Here is a 20,562-nt window from a genome sequence, read left to right as displayed (position 1 = left end):
GAAATCTAAAATAACCACTTGTCAATCACTTACTAAATATGTGCTTAGAATCTGGTAGGTCGACCTTTATTAACATTGAAATGCTGTGAACATTCCTACTAGGGCTGGGCGATAAGGACCAAAACTCATATCACAATATATTTTCTCAAAATGGTGATACATGATATAAATCTAGATAATTTTGTCAAATATATTCTGACCAGAAAGATAATTCTGGGTTAAATTTGCTGATGCAAAATGCTACACAGGAACATTTATTAACAAACAGCTGACTCCTAAAACTTTTGTTTCATATGATATATGAAATATTATAGTTTTCTATATCGCCAAAATAGAAAACTCAATACATCTCGAATCTCGATATATCGCTCAGCCCTAATTCCTAAATTATAAAACAGCCTAAATAAAAACATAAATGTGTATATACAGTTTATATACAAGTCAACACGTTGCATATTTACTGTTAATTTCACGTTGCTTGTCTTTAAGTTAAAGATTAACATTTTATTTTCATTATATATTTTCTTATAATTTCTCATGTTCACTCATGTGGTTCTCTGGTATTCACTAATGACTTATTAAACACATTTATTACAGACTTTACATCCTTTAACACTTTTTTAAAGCAGTGTATATTTGTGGAGCTTGTGATTGGCTGATTTTTTATGGTGACTTACGTCGTTCCTTCCGCTGTGGTAGACGTTAAAATCTCAGTTATTAATCTAACAGAACGTGTAACTGTGTCCCATCCTGCTGCTCTTTAGGAAGGTAAACTCTCCGTCACAGTTTACAATGTATTTACACCAGTTCTTTGTTTTTTTTTCACTGGAACGTCTTCATTCATCATCTCTGTTCTGAGTTGTTTCCAGGTTTGTTGCCGCTGTCAGCACTAATCTCGCGAGAACTGACACTAAGGCCATTTCAGGTGACAGTTCTCGCGAGGCTAGCGACGGCGTTCAGTTTAGTAAGGCATCTTTTAATTATTATTACCTTAAAATACAGGATATTTACGGGAAAATACTAATACAGGACAATGGCGGGAAAGAGGGGTAAAATACAGGAGTTTGAAAGTATAATATATTCTGAATCAGAATCAGAATCAACTTTATTGACCAAGAATGTATGTTATACACACGAGGAATTTGACTTGGTGAACTGTTCTATATTAAAACGCAGTTTTGTTTTAGCTGTTAGATAGTTGAAGAGGGAGGAGCTCTCATTCTGGGTGACGTCACCGACCAACGTGGGCAAAATCCAACTCACCCGTTTAAAGCTGACTTTTTACAAAATGTGGAATAACAAGGGAGGGAGGAAACATAACTTTTTCAACTGTGTCCCTCTGACTGAGGCTAAAGGGCTGTATATCACCGTAGCAAAACCTTTAGAAAGTGATTTTTTTTTAATCATACCTCCCCTTTAACTCACTTTAGATTTTTTTTTAATTGCATGTTTTGTTTTATTTGAAGGGCTAATATAAATGAAAAACTTTGTTGTCCTTTTTTTGAAAAGCAAAGGCTACTGAAATATTTAAAAAATGTCATAATATTCAATTAACATTTACTTTCTTTAAAAAAACATGTCCAAAAATGTATTCTATAGGCTTATGCACTATTTAAAAAAAGTTAAAAACTTAACAACCGTATTCGATATTCAGTTTTCAGCCAAGCGTAAGGGTGTGCGATATGACGATATTAGATCGTTAAAAATTTCAACATGACGACGATCTCCCAAATCAAGTAGGATTTTATTAATATGAGTGTGTTACCTCAATAACAAATATAAATTACTAGACTGATATGTTGCCTTGTTATGTAGCAAGTGTTGCTAATGCTAATGCTACACCACTTTAGTTAAACAAAGTAAAAAGACTGTGACTAAAATAACTTGTCAGCCTTTTTGTTTGATGTAAATTGTACTAGGAACCAGTTTGATGAATTGCTTATATACAATAAAAAATAATTTTATAATTACCTTGTCCTAAATGATCTTTTATTTCTTTTTCCCATTGAGGGCGATGATTTTAAGTGTTTTATTAGTAAATAACTTTAAAATAGTCTAAATAATTTGAATGGAAAAAAATCTCGTGATTTCACAAAGAAAAAATCGTGATATGATATTTTTCCCAAATCGCCCACCCCTAGCCAAGCATTTATATTTTATTCGGCTTCGGCCTCAAATTTTCATTTCGGTGCATCCCTACATCAGAATATAAAATTACTAACTATCTTAAATGTTTTCTAAGACATGTTGTCTCATTTGAAGATACCACAAACATAGTAAAGAAAAACAGAACAAGGGCAATAACTCCGGAATAAAGAATTTTGCATTTCTCAATTTCAAACTCCATCAAGGTATTGACACCCTGAAGCCGAACACCGAATTTGTAATCTTATCTTAAACGTTTCTGAGAAAAGCTGTTTCCTTTGAACAAGGGCAATAATAGCTTGTTTTTAACAAAAGGAGGGATTGATATGTGATTGCAGAATCTCTCCAGGTTAGACTGCCCTAAGCAGGAGAGACATCATCATAAACTGATAGCGTTCACCAAGGTCTCTGCTAGCTATCGTTATGACTATCGCTGCCTTTCAGCAACATACAAAACCCTGAGAGCATGGAACAACATCGGATTCACTGAGGCACATACAGTACATTGAAAGCCTGTTTACCGTCAAATCTCAGACCGGTTTGCTTCCCAAAACTTGACAAATAAACCCTGTGTCTGCAGCTGACCAGCAACCCTAAAGCTTGACTCCGTCTCAATCATCCAAAACTGCTACAACAAGAAGTTACCCAGCTGTTCAATTAATTTCTGTCAACATTTTTGAACAATCGTGAATTTAGTTTCTCTTTGTTGGCACGAGGGCTGGGCGATTTTGCTTAAAACTAAATCTCAGATTTTTTATAGAAAAATTTGAGTTTCGATTCAATTTTTTTTCTCCAATGGACTTAAAATGACTGCAGACATCAGATATATTGTCAAAAGTGCTACTTTATTGCTGTGTCCTCAAGAGTTAAAATACATAGAACAATTCCAAAATAAAAAGTAAATGAGTCTCTGTCTTTCAACAATGTCAAGCTTTTACCCAGGTTTAAGCAAAAGTGCAACAGCAACTTCACAGTAGCTTCAATTTTCTGATTAAGAAATCAGATAACTACATATTTTATAACATAACATTACAATTAAAAAAATAATGAACTCTTCCCATAGCATCTCAGCATAGTGCGAATACAAAATTAAACAAACCTGTGGCACACATATAGCCTACTCAAAGCGTAAACACATGTAAACAAAGAGGGGGCGGGCTCACAACGCGGACGCAATACAAAAAAGTCCAAAAAAAACTGTGGTGTAAAAAAAAAAAAAATTTGCTCAATAAAAATCGTTTTTATCTACAAATTCGATAAATCCATTAAAACAATTTTTTGCGCAGCCCTAGTTGGCACCAACTGCTTTTTTTTTTGACAGAGGTGCTTATATATGAGGCCAATAGCAAAACTATTTGCAAATCTGTTTTTCAATCCACAAATGTACAAAATATAATTTTGAAAATGCATGCATTAATCTGTATACATAGAAAAATCTGTAATTACGTACATGATCGATCTGTAAATACTGGGCCTCAGGATTGAATGTGTTCTCACACGTGACTTTTGCTACACTTCTGTCGCAGAAGAGTCAAGAATGCGTGCAGTGATTTGTGAACGCGTGTGAAGATTTGTGAATGTGTCGCTGTTGTTTTACAGCTTTATACCACCAGGTGGCACAGGCACCTGTAATGAATTTTATTTGTGATCTCCTTCAAAAGATCATATATAACAGTAGAGGTTTAGTCAGGCTACTTTCTTTAAAAGTTCGTCTTGAGCAACCAGAAGATAAGTAAACACGCCTGTTTGTGAGACATGTTCTAAGCTACGATGCTGAAAAGAGTCATAGTGGCTTTTGTGACACAGTTTGTGACCATAAGAAATGGTGGTTTCCAGTCCATCTGGTGGCACACGGTGGCTGAAGTAAATGCTGCTTTGAACCACAATTTAGTTGAGTCACAAAGTGTGTCCCAAATTTGGGAACCACTACTCAAGATTAAATCACTTTTAAAGAAAATAACCTGATTAAACCTCTACTATTATATATGGTCTTTTGATATAGATTGTGCTTAAAATTTCATTACAATTTATAACGACTGCAATATCACTGGTGCTTGCGCCCCCTGGTGCTATAAATCTATATCTAGTGATTCATACCGATCAATGCACGCATTTGCAATTTTTTTTTTTTTTACACATTCATGGATCTGGTCAGACAAACATTTTTTTTCTTTACATATTTGGGAATCGAAACACATTTGCAAATCATTTGAGGATCTGATTACACTTTTGTGGATAGAAATACACATTTGCAAACAGTTTTGCTACATTAACGGCCCCATACTTATAGTAGGTAATCTGATACTGCTCTGTGTGTTAGCCACTGAAATGCTGAGGTTGTGATGTAGATTGTTGCGCCATAAATCAGAGAAGTCCACACCTTTGACGTGTTTATTGCACCAGTGAACGATAAGTCCAGTAATGTACACAATACATGCCCAACCCTTCTAGACTTCCCCTCGCGTCCCAGCGGTCAAAAACCATTTGCTCCTCTGGCTAACACACCTCACGTCACTAGGTGTGGTAATCCTCTTATACCCAGACACACAGGTGCATTAGTGCCACGAGCAGGGTTCTCGCAGGTGCTATTGAGTGTAGGGGCCCCCTATGGTGAAATGTTGATCCCCTACAGCAGGGGTGGTGAACTTCAGTCATCGAGGGCAGGTTTCCTGAGACTTTTAGATGTGTCCCTGCTCCAACACAACTGAATCCAATGAATGGCTCGTTATCATGCTTCTGCAGAGCTTGGCGGGTCCGAATAGTCCCTTCTATTTCATTTCCAATCTACTGTTCCTTCACCCCCGGAAGTGTTTAAGTGTGGCCGTGATAAAGAGTGTCCAAGTTCTTTTTAAGCTCAGGAAAATAGGCTCAATGCTTCCTTTTTTTACCTCCTTTAGCCTAGGAAACACTGATTCATCCTTTGCCGAAGGAGACCAGATAATGCTGACCCACAATTCCTTGCCACGACAACATTTAAAGGGACATGCACGATTACTGTACCAATTCAATTATTTGCCTTGAACAACTTTAAATAAATAATCTAAAACCCATATCTTATTATATGCAAGACATATCGTCAGATCATCACTGACATAAAACAGACACTCTGTGGTTCAAGAAAAAGGGATCAGAGACATTTTTAGCCACATTATGTTTTATTCAACATAATTTATATTAGTGAGTGGAAGGTAAGTGTGAACAACCATTCTCAATCTGACGTTCTTTTAGTTTCACTTTTGTTCTTCATAGCCTGGTAGCCTCTTTTCCTTTGATTTACATTTCAACCTTGTGATTTTTGAGATTATATTAGTGGAAAGTGTTATAAATGTGCTTTTAGTCCATTTTTGGAAATGTCTAGGTTTTTATGCACAGCAGACGTCACTAACCTTTGTGGCCGTCAGATTATTACATCACCGAGTTGAAGTGCGTCTGATTGTCAAAGCAAACGTGATGACCATTTTCCTAACTCCTCTCCTAACAACTTTCCTTAACCCCGTGACATCATCCACGGTGTTATGGAAAAGTGGATAGGAAAGGAGATAGGAGGGACTATTCGGACGCAGTCCTTGATGACAACACATTGGTTTCAACCAGGTGTGTTGGAGCAGGGACACATTGAAAAGTCTCACCCCTTGCCCTACGGTGTGATGTCACCCCCTATGGTGAGTACTTTCAACCAGCGTAGGGGGGCTTTTCTGATGTTTTTTTCCTTTTTTAATTGTACCGTCGTAATAATTGTTGCACACTTGGTCTTCCAGGTGTGCCCGTGTTTAAACTCTCTTTTTAATCTGCATAACCGAGAAACACATACATTACCCACACCGTCTATTTAATACAGGCAATTCGCACGAATGCTTCGGTCTTTACCTGAGGACCTCTGCATAACATAACAGTCCATTAGAGTCCCAATAATACTGTTGGTCCTACATAATACCTCATTTAAATTTAAAAAGCACATCTTCAAATCAGTCTTTTCAATAAAACATTATTTCTTGTCTATACAGTCTGAGTATTTATTAGTGGAGGATCAGTGGGATCAATAAAGGAATTCTGATTCTGATAAAAATGTATGTACAAATAGTCACATTCATTTGGCTCTTACAGCACTGTATTATTATTTTCTGATCAGAAATGTCTACCTTCTATAATGCATCATGAAAAATGACCAAATCTACAGTAGCCCTTCCACTAATAGAATGGATAGGTTTAAGCCAATCCGCCTTAACAGTCAAAAACAACGTATGCTATGCTGATCAATATCGCTCAAACTCAATTCCTGAAAGACTTCATTCCTGGCAGTTTGAGACATTGTACTTTCCTTTTGAAGGGGTTTCTACACTGTACACTAACTACTGCAGTGGATTTGAAAAAAAAAAAACACTGAAAATGCAAATTAGATGTAGACTTTCAACTGTAACTCTCACCATGGATCCTTATCATTCTTAATTAACCAAACAGCCAAGATGATCCAGTGTGGTTTAATGTTTGAAGTTTAATGACATCAACTTAATATACGGTAGAGAATACTGTGGTTCCGAACCATTTTCAGGTCGTGACACCATTTTGATATCACAAATGTCTGGCGACCACAGAGACATTTTATCTTCTTCTAGAATTAGTTTTTGATCATGTTTATTCAAGTGTGTTACAAATACAGTCGCCAGGATTAGTGCACAAAGTGACAAGTGCACCACCTTATCTATTATTATACTGCATTTTATTTGAACTAGATTTACATTTGAGAAAGTTTAAGTATAGGATACAGTTATTTGATATTTACTGTGTGTGATGTGTATGTGAATAAATAAATAAAAAACATGAAAAATAAAAATTTAATTTAATTTTTTACCAATTACTAGACATTTCAGGTGACACCATTTTAATTCCAGACAACCACACATGGGGTCCCGACCCGAAGGAAAAAAAAAAAAAACTAAAGTAAAGCCTGACCAGTATGACATTTTTTAAGCTGATATTGGGGGCGTTATACTAGCGCTGGGCAATATATCGCAATTCAAGATATATAGTTTTCTATTTTGGCAGTATAGAAAATGACAATATCGGCTATATCGAGATATATATCTAGGGGTGTCCCGATCCGATGTCGGTCCGATGTTAGCCTTAAAACGAATATCGGATTTAAATTTGCATATATATATATATATATATATATATATAATATGAGGTTTGGTCCATATCACCCAGCCCTACTTTACACTTTACATATACTTTATACAAACAAGTTCTTAAAATACTAGGGATGTCAAGATACAACTTTTTCACTTTCGATACGATACTGAATCAATAGCCACGACCATTAGAAAAGACTGTAAACCCTTAGGTATGGATAGAGTGCAGCAAACACAGGAGCAGAGTGACAAAAGATCAATATACAAAATAAAGTTATACATTGGTTAAATATTGACCGATTTTGATTTATCAGTGATATGCAATAATCTGCCCGTCGATTAATCTCTCCAGATCTAATATAGGCACAGTGCTTTACACTATTAGCAGATGGATCCTTGGACAGGAATTTTCAAATAAACCCAGCAGAATAAAATCTAATCAATGAAGTCCAAATCTACTGTATCATTTGCTGACATGCAGCAATGCACAGTAGAGCTCAGCAGTGACATAAAACCTTCACAAATCAGGGACAGAGTCCAAAAGGTTAGTCTCTTAGTAACAATTAAATAACAACATATGTCACAAAACACAAAAAGCCTCAAAGTGTTTGTAAAGCTAATAAATGGAGGAAGAAGCTGCTCCGGCCCTAAAGCATATCCTCTCATCACTGATGCACAGCAGTGTTATGTGAGTGTAACTAACAATGTGGCCATGTGTGGCTGATACATTACATTTATGGCTGTTGTGGGGCATAGGTTTTATGTGTCTGTATAAAGTACAGTTAGTTCAAATAATAAAACTCACCTTGTCAGGAAGTTTAAAAGCAGTCAACACAATGCGTGTTTCTCTTCCATGTTTCAAGGGGAAAATCTGCTTTGCTCTCCAGCAGACATCAGACCATAACTACTTCCTGTTTGTCAGAGGACAGCGTGCACACCTGCGTGCCCTAAAGATACGTTCAGGAAACACAAGCCTTCTAAGTCTTGTTGAACGCCAATAAATGTTCCCAATAAAATGATTTTCCATCTACAATGTCAGATTGTTAATCAGACAGCCCTATGGGTTTGAGTATAGCGTTATAAGTTAACTAGCTGGTTTTACCGCTGATTTAGATGATGTGTTGCGATTTTCCCTGGGTCTGTGAACGCAGCACAGCCGGTCATGTGATGTGCTCACGTGACAGCAGGACACCGCAGACGGAAGCGCCATGGCTGCTGTGCTGAGCAGCGTTTCCGACACAGATTGTAAGAAAGTAAGTAGACAAAAAGCAACGTTTTATTCACATTTTTGATCCTAAAGCACAAACAGCTACATATCATTTGTTGCGCTGTGTCCAGTGTTAGCATAAGTCCTATTTAAATATCAATGAATTCGGAGGGAAAAATGAACACACTAGAATGGCAGACAGAAAGAACAAAAAATAAATACCAACATAGGATTAAATAATAATGCAAAATGTACAACTGTGGGACAGACATAAATTAGAAAAATACAAACGTCATTAAAAAAAAAAAAAAAAAAAAAACTAAAATGAGTAAATGTAGTCAATGGCTTCTATGAAAATGTGTGAAGGAGAGCTCTGGAGCTGAGTGAATTAATTTACCACTATTGTACAAACTAAGATGTAATAAATCCAGTGATTAAATGTATTACACTCTCAACGTTCAGTGGTAGTTTTCTAACAAAGTGGAAGCATTGGGATTACAGTGTTTCCACAGACCACTGACTTTTTGTGGAATCAGCTCTTCTGACAGACTGTCAGTGTTGGATGTCACAAACTCCCACAGGTACATTTTGAAAAGCCTTTCCAGAAGAGTTGGAGCTGTCATAGTCAATTTTATATATAAACTGTATAGAAACACACACACACACGTATACTGTGTGTGTAAAGAAGCAACCTTTAAAACCTAGTTTACTGTAGCTACAGGTAAAGTTCTAAAGGTTAGAACCTAGGTTCCCAAAGTGGAGTATGGGTCACCCCCAGGGGTAGGAGTGTGACAATATTTTGATACGGCGATGTATTGCAGTATTTTTTCGCACGATTGATTATCGATATGCTCGCGCAATCAATTTAATTTTTATTTAAGATTTAGTTTATTATTTTCAAAACCGTTTCTGCTGTTTCACTAAAATGTGCAGGTGGGTCTTCACAGAAATGTTGTCGCTGTTTTTTGATGGAACCAATATATTGTTTACTGTCATATTGCACTATAATGGTGTCACTGGTCATAAAGACCCTATTTTTTGTTTCCAGAAAGCACTATTGGAGATACTTATTGTTTTACATTGGTATGTTGACATTTATTTACAGAAATATTGAACTAAAATAGTGTCACTGTTCATAGGACAAGTTTTCAATTTATTGTCTTTCAGAGATATAAAATAAAAATGTCATTTTTTCACGTAATCTTTTTTTCTTCTTATGTCATAGATTATCGTAGATTGATTTTTGACCAATATATCGATCAGCGCAATATTGTCATATTGTGAGATAATCGTTACCGTGAGCTTTGTATCGCATATCGTATCATATCGTGAGGTTCCCACAAATTGTCATGGGCGTACGTGAATTATTATTTTTTTAAACAACGTGACAACATTGTAAACTAAAACATAAATAGAACAGTATTCAGGAGTCTCCATGCATTACCATAAATGACACATTGGCCTCCATAATACCACTCTTCAGTGGTGACAAACATGAAAACAAAATATAGAACAAGACTTTAGGGGAGAATGATTTAAGACTCAAGCTGATCAATATGTTACATTACTGATATATGTTCAATCAACAAATGTTTGCGAGATTTCTTTATCCAAAATAGAGATTTGTTTCTCACTGAAAATGAATTATAACCAGTTAATTAAATATTGCCAACAAGTGATAATTCTGAATAAGATGTTTTCTGTCGTGCTTTTACAGATTAATTAATTATTAATTATTTTTTTGAAATATATATTGTTCCTCAAGAGGATAGGTAAAATTTCAAATGTATACGACGTTATATTATTATTGTTTTAAGTGTGCAGGAGTAGGGGGTACATGGCTTTAGGTTAAATGTCTGAAGAGGAACTGGACTGTGAAAAGTTTAAAGTACCCCTGACTGCAGTCCGCAGTTTGGGGCGGAGCTCAATGCGGCATGCTATTGTGCTGTGTGATTCTTATACAGCTAATAATAATCAACCTCAAAATCAATAAATGGTGCCATATAAATAATTTCCATAATTCTATAGGCATACAAATTAGATATGGGTTAGGGTTAGAGTAAGTCTCAACATAATTGGTTTATTGAATGTTGAGCAGGCTACAGTCAGGGGCTTCTCAAACGTTTGCAAACCACTGGTTTAGATGAATGTGTTAATGTGATGATTGACTGATGCTGTTGTGTGGTGCTCAGCTCTGCCACAGGGTGGTGGACAGTCTGTGTGGACAGACACCGATACATAAGCAGATCCTCAGCTGCAGCAACCAGGAGTGGCTGGATCTGCTCAACTTTTTGACTTCACTCTTTCACAAAACGGTGGCAGAAAACCACTCAGAGGACAAGGTGAGTGGTCATCACTATAAACATCTGTGTTAAAGGAACATAGGGCGGGATCTACAAATCAGACTCCATAGTGACACCACGGTGGTTAGGGAGGGTAACTTCAGCCAAGCCACCACGGGGGCACGCATCAACTGTTTACAGCTGATACTAGAGGATGGATACCCAACCAAACCCTCACTAAGCCCGATGGTTTGGAACAGGTATTTAGAACTGGTGGTTGGGGGTAGAACTGTTGGGGTGTCTGGGTGCCTCCGCGTGGGAGTGCTGTCCCTCTGGAAATTCTCGTGGTCCTCGAGCTGTTTGGTGGCGCTTTCCTGCCCCCTCCGTGCACATATGGGTGGTCCCTGGGGCAGGGTGCCGACGTGTTTCTCTGCCACTCTTTCCTCTTGCTCTCTGTCTCCCTGTACTGTCCTCCCCCCCTCCTCCTTTGCTCTTGAGCCTGTTTCCTGGTGGTGGCTCTCACCTGGGGGGGTGGGCGGTGCCGCGCCAGGTGGGTTAGCTTGGGACTGGGCCTGTTGGGGGAGCCTAGGGTGGTGGGGTTTGTGGCTTTGGGCCGGGTGACCCTGGGGGTAGCTACTGCTCAGAGGCTTAGCTTGCGTCCTGGGTTGCCAGTAGCGGGGGGTTGCTGCTGGTTGCTCCGCTGGCTTGTTTGGGCGCTTTGGCTTTGTTCTCTGGGGCGCACCTTCATCGGGGATGTTGCTGGCGCGATGGATCGGGTTGGGCTTCCTCCAGTGCTCACTTGAGGGGACCTCGTGGGCCGGTGTGTGACGTCAAGGAGCGGTACTGTGGGGCCTCGCCTGTGCAGGGGGCCTCCCCTAGGGTCGCGCTGGGTGGGCGTGTGCGGGTGCAGCCTGTGGGTTCTGACATGGCTGATCCGCGTTGGGAGTGGCTGGTCTGCAGGCTGGGTGCACCGTGCTGGGCCCCGTGGGTGCCGTGCTGGGCCTCGTGGGTGCCGTGCCAGGGCTGGGATGTCTCGGGGGTGGGTCTTTGAGTTGGGCCTCTCGGGGCACGTTCTCCTACTTAAACTGTATAACAGTGAGAGCTGTGATCCGCAGGGAAGCTTGGTAAGGATAATGGAGCAGACGACAATTTTAAAAGAATACATAACATTTCTTTTTCTGTGGATACATGGATTGTGTAAATAGATTACATAATCTATTTAAATACATGGATTATGTATGTAAATAGATACATTAAATTAAATTGAATTAAGCTGAGCTTTAAGCCTTTATTCGTCATGTATATATGTTGTTACATATATACAGTATATTGAAATTTGTCCTCTGCAATTTAACCCATCCCTGGGGAGCAGTCGCATCCATTTTGCGGTGCCTGGGGAGGTGTTCGGGGTTAAGGGACTTGCTCAACATCCCACAGTGATGGCCCAGGTGAGGCTTGAACCGTGGATTATGTAAATAGATTCAATGGGTCTCTTGCATGCACTGCGCCCCTATTTATGTTTCACTTTTGCTTATTATCCGTGCGCTGATCTGATGTTGACATTAACAGTTGTTTGCTAATAAAATCGGTGCTTACCACAAAAACAAACGTAAATAATGTCATTTCTCTAAGAAAAAAACGAGGTTTTCACTGTTGGGTCAGACTCGGACGAGAACATGCGGCCCAATCCTCACTCCAACTGTGACACGGTTATTTATTTACTCTCTGTTCATGTGAATGTTTTCTGCAAGACTTGTGCATATGCCTCTGCATGCATCTGTGGAACCAAACAGTAGTTTAGTCCACTGTGCTTGTCTTATTTCAGTCTCCAAGCTGTCTTTTTCCTCATTCTTTTTAATTTCCTGTTTATTTCCAAGATGTCGAGATCGCACGTCAGCGTCACTTAACGTCCAAAGAACTGTGCGAGAAATTCACGCCCAGAACAGCAGTACAAATGTATCACACAATGTTTTCAAGGCAATAGGTAGAAATGTGTGTGGGCTCATTCTCTTTGGTTTCGAGTGCTTCATCACCCATTAGTATTTAAAAAAAACTACTTTAAATGAATATTTTTTTTTTTCTCAAATCCTCCCTATGCTCCTTCAAGTGCTGTGTTAGAGTTGCTGTAATTATCCTCTCAAATGTCTCCCTCTGCTGGCTGTTTGTAGGTACTGGCTGAGCTTTCTGAAGCAGGTGTCAGCCAGTCTGGGATTGTGCTGGATGTGCTGCGGAGTCGAAAGGAAGAGATCCGTCAGTCTCTGCTGGACAGAACACTTTCAATATCTTCTACCACTCTACAAGATTTTGACTGGCAACTTAAGGTGACGTCAGCAGCTTTAATCTTCATTGTGCATTTTATAATCGATCAAAAATGATGATTTAACCTCAACATGCTAAATAAACACATGACACAATGTAGTAGATATTTTAAGTTTGATCATATTATAAGCTCGCATAACTTAAAAAAAAAAAACTATTTTAGAAATTTAAAATAAATACAGATTTAAAACTGTAAACTATTGACTAGTTTAAAGTAGTGTTATTGTGTTGTTGACCTTTTTTCCACAGTAGAGAACACTATCAACAAACATCACCTAATGTCCCTATAGCTTCCACCTGATTCATATCTGCCACATCTACATTTTCATCATTTTCAAGTTTTTTTTTCTCATACCGAAGTTCAACTTATTTTAGCCCAAAGTTTAAGGATGCCTTTACACATGCCTCTTTACTCCGCGCCATGCTTCGCTTCCTCGGATAGTCCGGTCTTTTTGCATTATGTGAAAAGCCTCTGGAACTCTGGTGTGGAGCACACAAATGAACTCTGGTCCTCTGAAAAACGTAGGTCTCGGTTCGACTCAAGCAAAGCATGTTGTGGTCTTTAACCACGTGAGAAAGCAACCAGAACCAAATACTGGACTTTACGTTGAAGCGCACTTGTAGCGGAGCAACTCCATCAGTGACTGGATAGCAGTGGCGGTGCAGCGATCTCACACACACACACACACACACGCACACACACTCACAACCAAGCACTCCGACAAGCAGCACATACACACATATCCATCCACCTACTGTATCTATCCATCCATCAATTTTCAGAGCTGCTTTTTCAGCACACAAACACGTCACAAACATTTCCTCACTCCCTTCCGTATTTCTCCCACGTCTTGCATTTTTTTCACTCATTTCCATTTCCTCATACTGCTCACACGATCAGCGATGACCACCTGACTGTTCTGTTTTATCTGCGTATATATTCTCATATCTTCACATATTACACATCCTCACCGGTAAGTTACTGGTGACATGACGGCGGTGAACGATGACAGATACACAGACGGAGCGGAGTCATCGCTGTGTTTATGTAGCGCATTAGCGCAGGTTGTGGCATTAACTATGAGATATTTTGAATTGTCATTAATGACGTTTCTGGGGGGTTTGTTTTAGGATTTCCTTTGGAAAATGTGGGAGGAATGACCAAATATAAGACGTGACGGTGCAACTGTCACTGACAGGGCAGTGGCACATCGTCACGGCAATGCACACACACGTCACAAATATTTCCACACTATTATGTTTATGGTTCATTTTTAAACATTATTATTACGTTTCTGGGGGTTTGCTTGAGGATTTCCTTTGGATAATGCGTTTTTCTGACAGAAGTCAATGGAGGCTGAAGTATTCACTCCAATAGGCGACCGATCGTTGTGCCTGCATGTTGTTTAGAAAGTTTGGTGTGCTTGGCAAATAGAATGTGTGAAAGCGGACCAGACCAAATTAAAATGCAACAATGTTGGGGATTCACTGCCTGAACCGCACCAGGTCCACCGGACTATGTGTGTGAAAGCACCCTAAATAGCAGCAGTACTTATTAAAACCAACACTGAGGAGGTAAAATATTTGTTCATTTTTATCAACAAAGTTTTGTGGATGTGTTGATAAAACTGATGTTTTACATTTTGTGGATTATTATTATGAAATTTGGGTTTACTGGTAGATGGTTCTTATCATGGTTTACTATCTATTTTAAGGAGGTCAAATCTATCATCATACATTGTTAAATCAGTGTTAAATGATGTGTTCTTAACTGTAACAAGTTTGTTTTCTATCTTTTTCTCATCTCTTCCTTCTTTCTCAACCTCAGTTGGCTCTGTCCAGTGATAAGATCGCATCTCTTAACACTGCCCTGCTCACCCTCAGTCTGGACGTCAGAGAGAATGGAGTCCTCAAGCCTTTTTCAATAGAACTAAATAGAAAGGAATTGGCGATGCTCATCACTTCACTAGAGAATGCTAATAAGGTACACACAGCACACGTCTATATAACATCATCTACAGATGATTTTTTTTTCCCACTAAAACAGAAAAAAATATTTTTGTCCTGTTTTTATTAAGAGATAGTTTGTTGCGTTTGAGCCGTAAATCAACTTTAAGGAGTTCTCTAATAATCCCTGTGTCCAGATGATTGTGTGACAGAAATACCATAGTATCATCTGCAAACCAAATACCTAAAGAATGATCATCTTGTTAAGCTCAAGATTCTTCTGTCTTTTTCTTCCAGGTGTTACTGCAGTTAAAAGGATAATAACACTGTTCAAGCTCATGAGGACAGAACCTAAATATGAAAGATGATATGTTGTTGCAGAGACCATTTATCATTGCCTATTGTACACATTTACTGCTGCAGTGTGTAAATGATGAATGGACTTAAGTTAACCACTGAAATAGTCCCAAAGCACTTTACAATATCAGCCATTTTCCCCTAATTACACTCACATTCACATATCAATGGTGACATTGCCAAGCAAAATACAGTCTGACGATACATTTTAAAAAATCCACACAATCTACTACACACCAGAGTGTTATTATTTGTGCTTATTCTCCTATTGAGTTGAAAAGGTCATACCCAGAGTAAGTATGCAAGTATGTCCTGAATTGGTGATTATTTTTCCAACTGTTTTTCCAAAAATGTTGTGCAACCATTAACGTCCATTATATCATGTTGTGAACGTAGTGTATAAATTATCCCAACCCCCATAGTTCACTCAACTCATTTGTTTCCTGTTAAGTGAAAGCCGTCAGTTCAGTTGGAAAAGCTTTAGTTCAGCCAGAAAGTTATTTTCCTTTTACAACATGTCTGAACAGTCTTATCCATGCAACACCAAATTAATTATAAAATTAGAAAAAGGTAAAAAAAAAAAAAAAAAAAAACAAGAAATGCATTTTGTATTTTATATTGTTGTGTATTTGTCACAATCCTGGATGGAGGAAAATGTATTTGCTGGCTAAATGTGTTATTTCTGTGAGAGATCTTCTTCACACCTGCTTTGATTGTAAAGATGCGTAAAATTTTGTACTGCAGTGTATTTGTGCTTTTAGAACTGCTTTTGTTGCCCATTTCAATAAAGCTTTGAAATATACATGAAAAAAGTCACTACAGATCACATGTGCTAACTGTCTGGCTACACATAATCTCATTTTCACACTAATATCACAGTAGATAATTACACACACACACACACACAGCCACATCTCTGTCTTTTTATTAATTTGTCTTCTCTTGAATGAAACTATTTTGACTTTTTTTCTGTTACTTGAGTAATTAGCATTAGTTAGTGAGCATAGTGCTGTGGTAGTTGATATTTGTGTACAAATGAATTGTTGATAATAAAAGTTCAAATCGTTGTCTGTGATTAATGTATCAATGTTGTCTTGTTATAGAAGAGTAGGTAGTTTAAACAGAATGCACCAGGGTTGGTGCAATTACAATTACGCTTTCAATTACCCATGTTCAATTACAATTACAGTGACCAGCATTTTTTTTCCATTTACAATTAAATTTAAATTATTTTTTATCCTTAGAAAGTTAATTATAATTACAATTACTCTGAAATAAATAACCTAATAAAAGTTAACACCCTCCTCTTGTGTTAGCTTTTTGTTAGCAACTCTTATGTTAACGGGTCCTAAATCAGCTGTAAAATACACAAAAAACAAATATCTAACATCTATTTTCTTCTTTATCTATTTATTTTTTAAATGGTAAAATGTGGAAAAGCTTGATATGAAACATTTTAATAATTGTTATCTACATATGTGTAGAACTGTACATAGAACTGTAACATGGTTCCTCAGTTTAGCGTTAAATGATAAAATAACCGTTTTCATAGAATTTTCATGGCAATTACAATTACAAAGTCAATTATCTAAACTCAATTACAATTTCATTATGATTACTACAGCAACAGATATATAAAATTACAATTATAAATATGCCATAAATTTAATAACTTATCAATTACACAATTATAATTGACCCCAACCCTGGACTGCACTCCCTGAGCTATTAAGAATGATTAATAACTGATACATAGCGTTATAATTCCTCTTTAAAGAGGATGACGTGCCATGATTAAACACGCCAAATGATTAAACATAAATTCATAATGAGACCTTAAATCTTACACTTTCCTGCTTGTACTCAGAGGAGGAGACTTTTTCCCTCGCTTCCTCCTTTTTCTCCTGCTTGCTGTTTTTGTCTTGTTTTAATCCAACAGGAGCCTCTATCTGCATCCCGATCTTAAATCTAGATCATGAAATTAATCAGCTGGTATTTCTTCGCTTTTGGTCAAATTTCTCAACTAGGAGTACTGGCATTGGGAGAGCTCGTAAATCCTGGTGATGTGGAAGACGTCCACCACCAGATTGGAATTATGATAACTTCTGCTGATTGGATCTGGTATTTTCCTGATTTATCGCAAGCTTTGGATTACTTTGGCAGCAATAATGGAAGCCGCTTTTCTTCGATGAAAGGGACCGAGCTCTCAGAACTCAGATGGATTTTACCGTGGTGAACTTTCAGAGTTTGTCTCAAGGAAATGGCCACATTATTGGATTATTGATTGAATGACCAGGCCATCTGAAAACATCTTCTCTTATCTCATTAGGCCCCCTCTGAGAACAGTCTGTCATGGTCTGTTTCTTTATCCACACTCTCCATGGATGGATGTTGATTCGACACTCTTTCCCTTACTTTCCATGAACACCTACGATCTGGCTCGGCTAACAAACTCTTGAGGTCATCTCTACTCCAACACCGTCTCATGTCATTGGCTCGAGAACTTTGAGAGACTATAGCAGAGTCTCAGTAAACAGGCTTATCTCAAACAACACTGAACACTCCCATATTTACATACACAACCTGTTTCTTCACTGTCTCCTCTGGCTCCCTCCCCTTCTCCCTCCCTGCAGAGCCAGCAGGAGGCGAGCTGTAAGGGCAGCGCCATCCTGTGGCCGACCTGCGAACTACTACTAAGACCCATTCCCTGTGCCAAGGTGCTGTTGTATTAAAACGAATGTTGTGCATCGTGCCCGGGCGCTATCCCTTGGGGTGGGGGGGTCCTTGGGATCCCGCGGGCTTGGCCTACTGGTTTGGCCGCTCTTGGTGAGGGTCTTCCGGGGCAGGCAGTGCGGGCCGTGCCTTTGCATGCCTGTGGCTGTGGCCCCTGCTTGGGCAGTGCCCTTGGGGGGTCCTGACTTTAACAATAACTAAGGCTCATCGCACTGGCGGCGTCAGTGGGGGGTGATCTGGTAGGCTCGGCCGGTGCGCCTGGGGGCCGGTGGGGTGACTTGCCGTGTCTCCTTGGCACTCTGGCGGCTGGGGCTGCGGCCTTCATCCTTGGGCGGGCTGCTGCTGGTACTGCTTCTGTTCCTGGCCCCTACTGGCCTGGGGTCCGGTCCCTGCTGCATTTGGGCCTGCCGGCAGGTGCCTGCTGGCTACCCGCTCAGCACTGGCCGTCTCCTGGGCATGGGCCTTTGCACCTCCGCCGGGGTCTTGGACGGGGGGCTCTCTGGGCCCTCCCCTCGGGAGGGGGGGTTGGTGCTGGGATGTGGGTGACGCTGGGCCCTTGGCCCCTGGGGCTTTCTCGGGTGTGTGTGTGGCAGGCGGTGGCTGCCTCTCGGCCTGTGGTCGCTGGGACTTCTGTCGGGGGGGTGCTCGATCGTTGGGGGGTGTTGGTGCTTCTTGGCCCCTGCTCTTTCTGCTGCTGGCCTAACGGGCCCGGGGTGGCGCCTGGGTTTGCAGAAGCGGATGTTGCACAAACTTTTTCAGGGACGCACTGACATGTTTTAGGCTGTGGGATAAACTCGTACTGGGCCTAACCTTAGAGGCGTTGATCCCAAATACCAGTTTGAGGTATAACCACTCACTCCTTCCCTCTTTTCACAGCCACCACCATTATAGTTAAGCTTCACACTTATCACCAGACCGGGTGAACGAATTACACAACACAATATACATAACTATAACATCTCACTCTCACTTTAAAGCAGTCACTTCTTCCCCACCCTTTCCATTTCCTACCCTGAATTCCTCTTCCCTTCCCCCTCACCAAAGTGTAACACTGCCCTCTTTTTTATATCCTCCCTATAATAAAGTGTTTCTTACCCTTCCTTAGGGAGGGGTGGTGATGGTCACAATTATGCAATAAAATGAATTAATTTATTTAACTGCAATAACAAAACATGCATTGCTGTTTATAAAAGATTGCAAGATTTGAATGATGTTTTTGTCACAATGTTTGCTGAAGAGTTTTTTCATGATCCCAAACTCTGCCCCTCTATACAGGGGTCTAGTTTGGTTTTTGCTTTTTTTTTTTTTTTTTTTTTACCTCTTCTTCCTACACATTGTTTCATATTTCTCTATGAAACAGAGCACTGCTCTGCTGTGGCTGCTCCCCAGGATTCACGTACCTGCCCCCTCATGTTATTGTCTTTCATGTTTCTTGGTCGGGATGTATCTGAAACTGAATTGCCCCTCAGGGGTAAATAAAGTTTTCTGAATTTGAATCTGAATCTACAGCTGAGATGTCAGTAATTTAATCTTTGATAAGTCAGAATTGAATTGTAGATAATTACAATTTGTAATGCAACAACAATTGTAAATATCAACAACTGACATTGACATTAATGAGAATTGAATTGTTAATATCAAAACTTAACATTGTGATGAGTTATATATATATATATATATAATAGTAGATAACATTTCATGTAGATACCAGGCAATTTAGAGAAAATGGTAAATAGATTTATAAAGTGCTTTTTATGACCAAGTAGTTCCAGCTCATTCACACGCCAATGGAACAGAGCTAAGAGTCGACCAGTGGGAGCAAATTAGGGTTGGTCTTCTTGCCCAGTGACACTTTGACTTGAATAGACAGGTATAGCATTTGGATTGATTTCATTTATTTATTTAGCACATATTAAAGAAAAAAACTACGTTAAAGGTGCAAGGTGGGAACGAAGCTCCACCCCTTTCAATAAACACAAACTACTTTGAATAAGGGCTAACAAATAAACACATATTATAGAATCATGACACAAAACGGTTTGATATATGAGGAAAAATAATATATAAACAACGCTCACACAAAACTCAATATCAAAAGACAAATCAAAATATCGAACAAAATATTAATTGAAAATCAAAAAAGAAATACAAACTTAAAACATATGCTGTACATATACATACACACATATAGACATGCAAATATAAACATACATATTACACGTGGATTGTAATCAGGGTGGCATAAAGTAAAGTGAGATAGGGCATGAAGTAATTAGGTGTATATACTTATACTAGGTCTAGGATGTTTTTGAATTGCCTTTTAAAGAGTGACTAGGAGTATATGGATCTTATTTGATGAGGTTAACTATTCCAAAGCAGAGGGCCTTTATAGGATTGTTAAATTGTGGATTGAACCCATAACCTCTTAAGTCGACCTCTCTAT

General features: G+C 39.0%; 2 protein-coding genes across 3 annotated transcripts in view; one reads left to right on the top strand and one right to left on the bottom strand.

The window, feature by feature from the left end:
- atp10d (ATPase phospholipid transporting 10D) overlaps positions 1-8,288 on the bottom strand; it is a 52,911-nt gene extending 44,623 nt beyond the window's left edge. Inside the window, exon 1 of one of the 2 annotated variants that reach the window (XR_003672865.1) lies at positions 8,080-8,285. The gene's annotated coding sequence lies outside the window, so the exon portion shown is untranslated. Of the gene's footprint in view, positions 1-8,079 lie in introns of both variants that reach the window. The other variant, XM_028438561.1, reaches the window with a different exon arrangement.
- Positions 8,289-8,430: 142 nt separating this feature from the next.
- Positions 8,431-16,004, top strand: commd8 (COMM domain containing 8). Its single transcript, XM_028437931.1, has 5 exons — positions 8,431-8,527; positions 10,674-10,823; positions 12,932-13,084; positions 14,911-15,066; positions 15,327-16,004. Exons 1-5 carry the CDS (start codon positions 8,483-8,485, stop codon positions 15,348-15,350), a joined length of 528 nt encoding a protein of 175 aa, XP_028293732.1. The 5' UTR covers positions 8,431-8,482; the 3' UTR covers positions 15,351-16,004.
- Positions 16,005-20,562: the final 4,558 nt, after the last annotated feature.

This window comes from Gouania willdenowi, chromosome 22, assembly GCF_900634775.1.
Source record: "Gouania willdenowi chromosome 22, fGouWil2.1, whole genome shotgun sequence".
NCBI lineage: Eukaryota > Metazoa > Chordata > Actinopteri > Blenniiformes > Gobiesocidae > Gouania > Gouania willdenowi.
The sequence above is the reverse complement of the archived record's forward strand: the minus strand, read 5'-3'. Positions and strand labels throughout refer to the sequence as shown.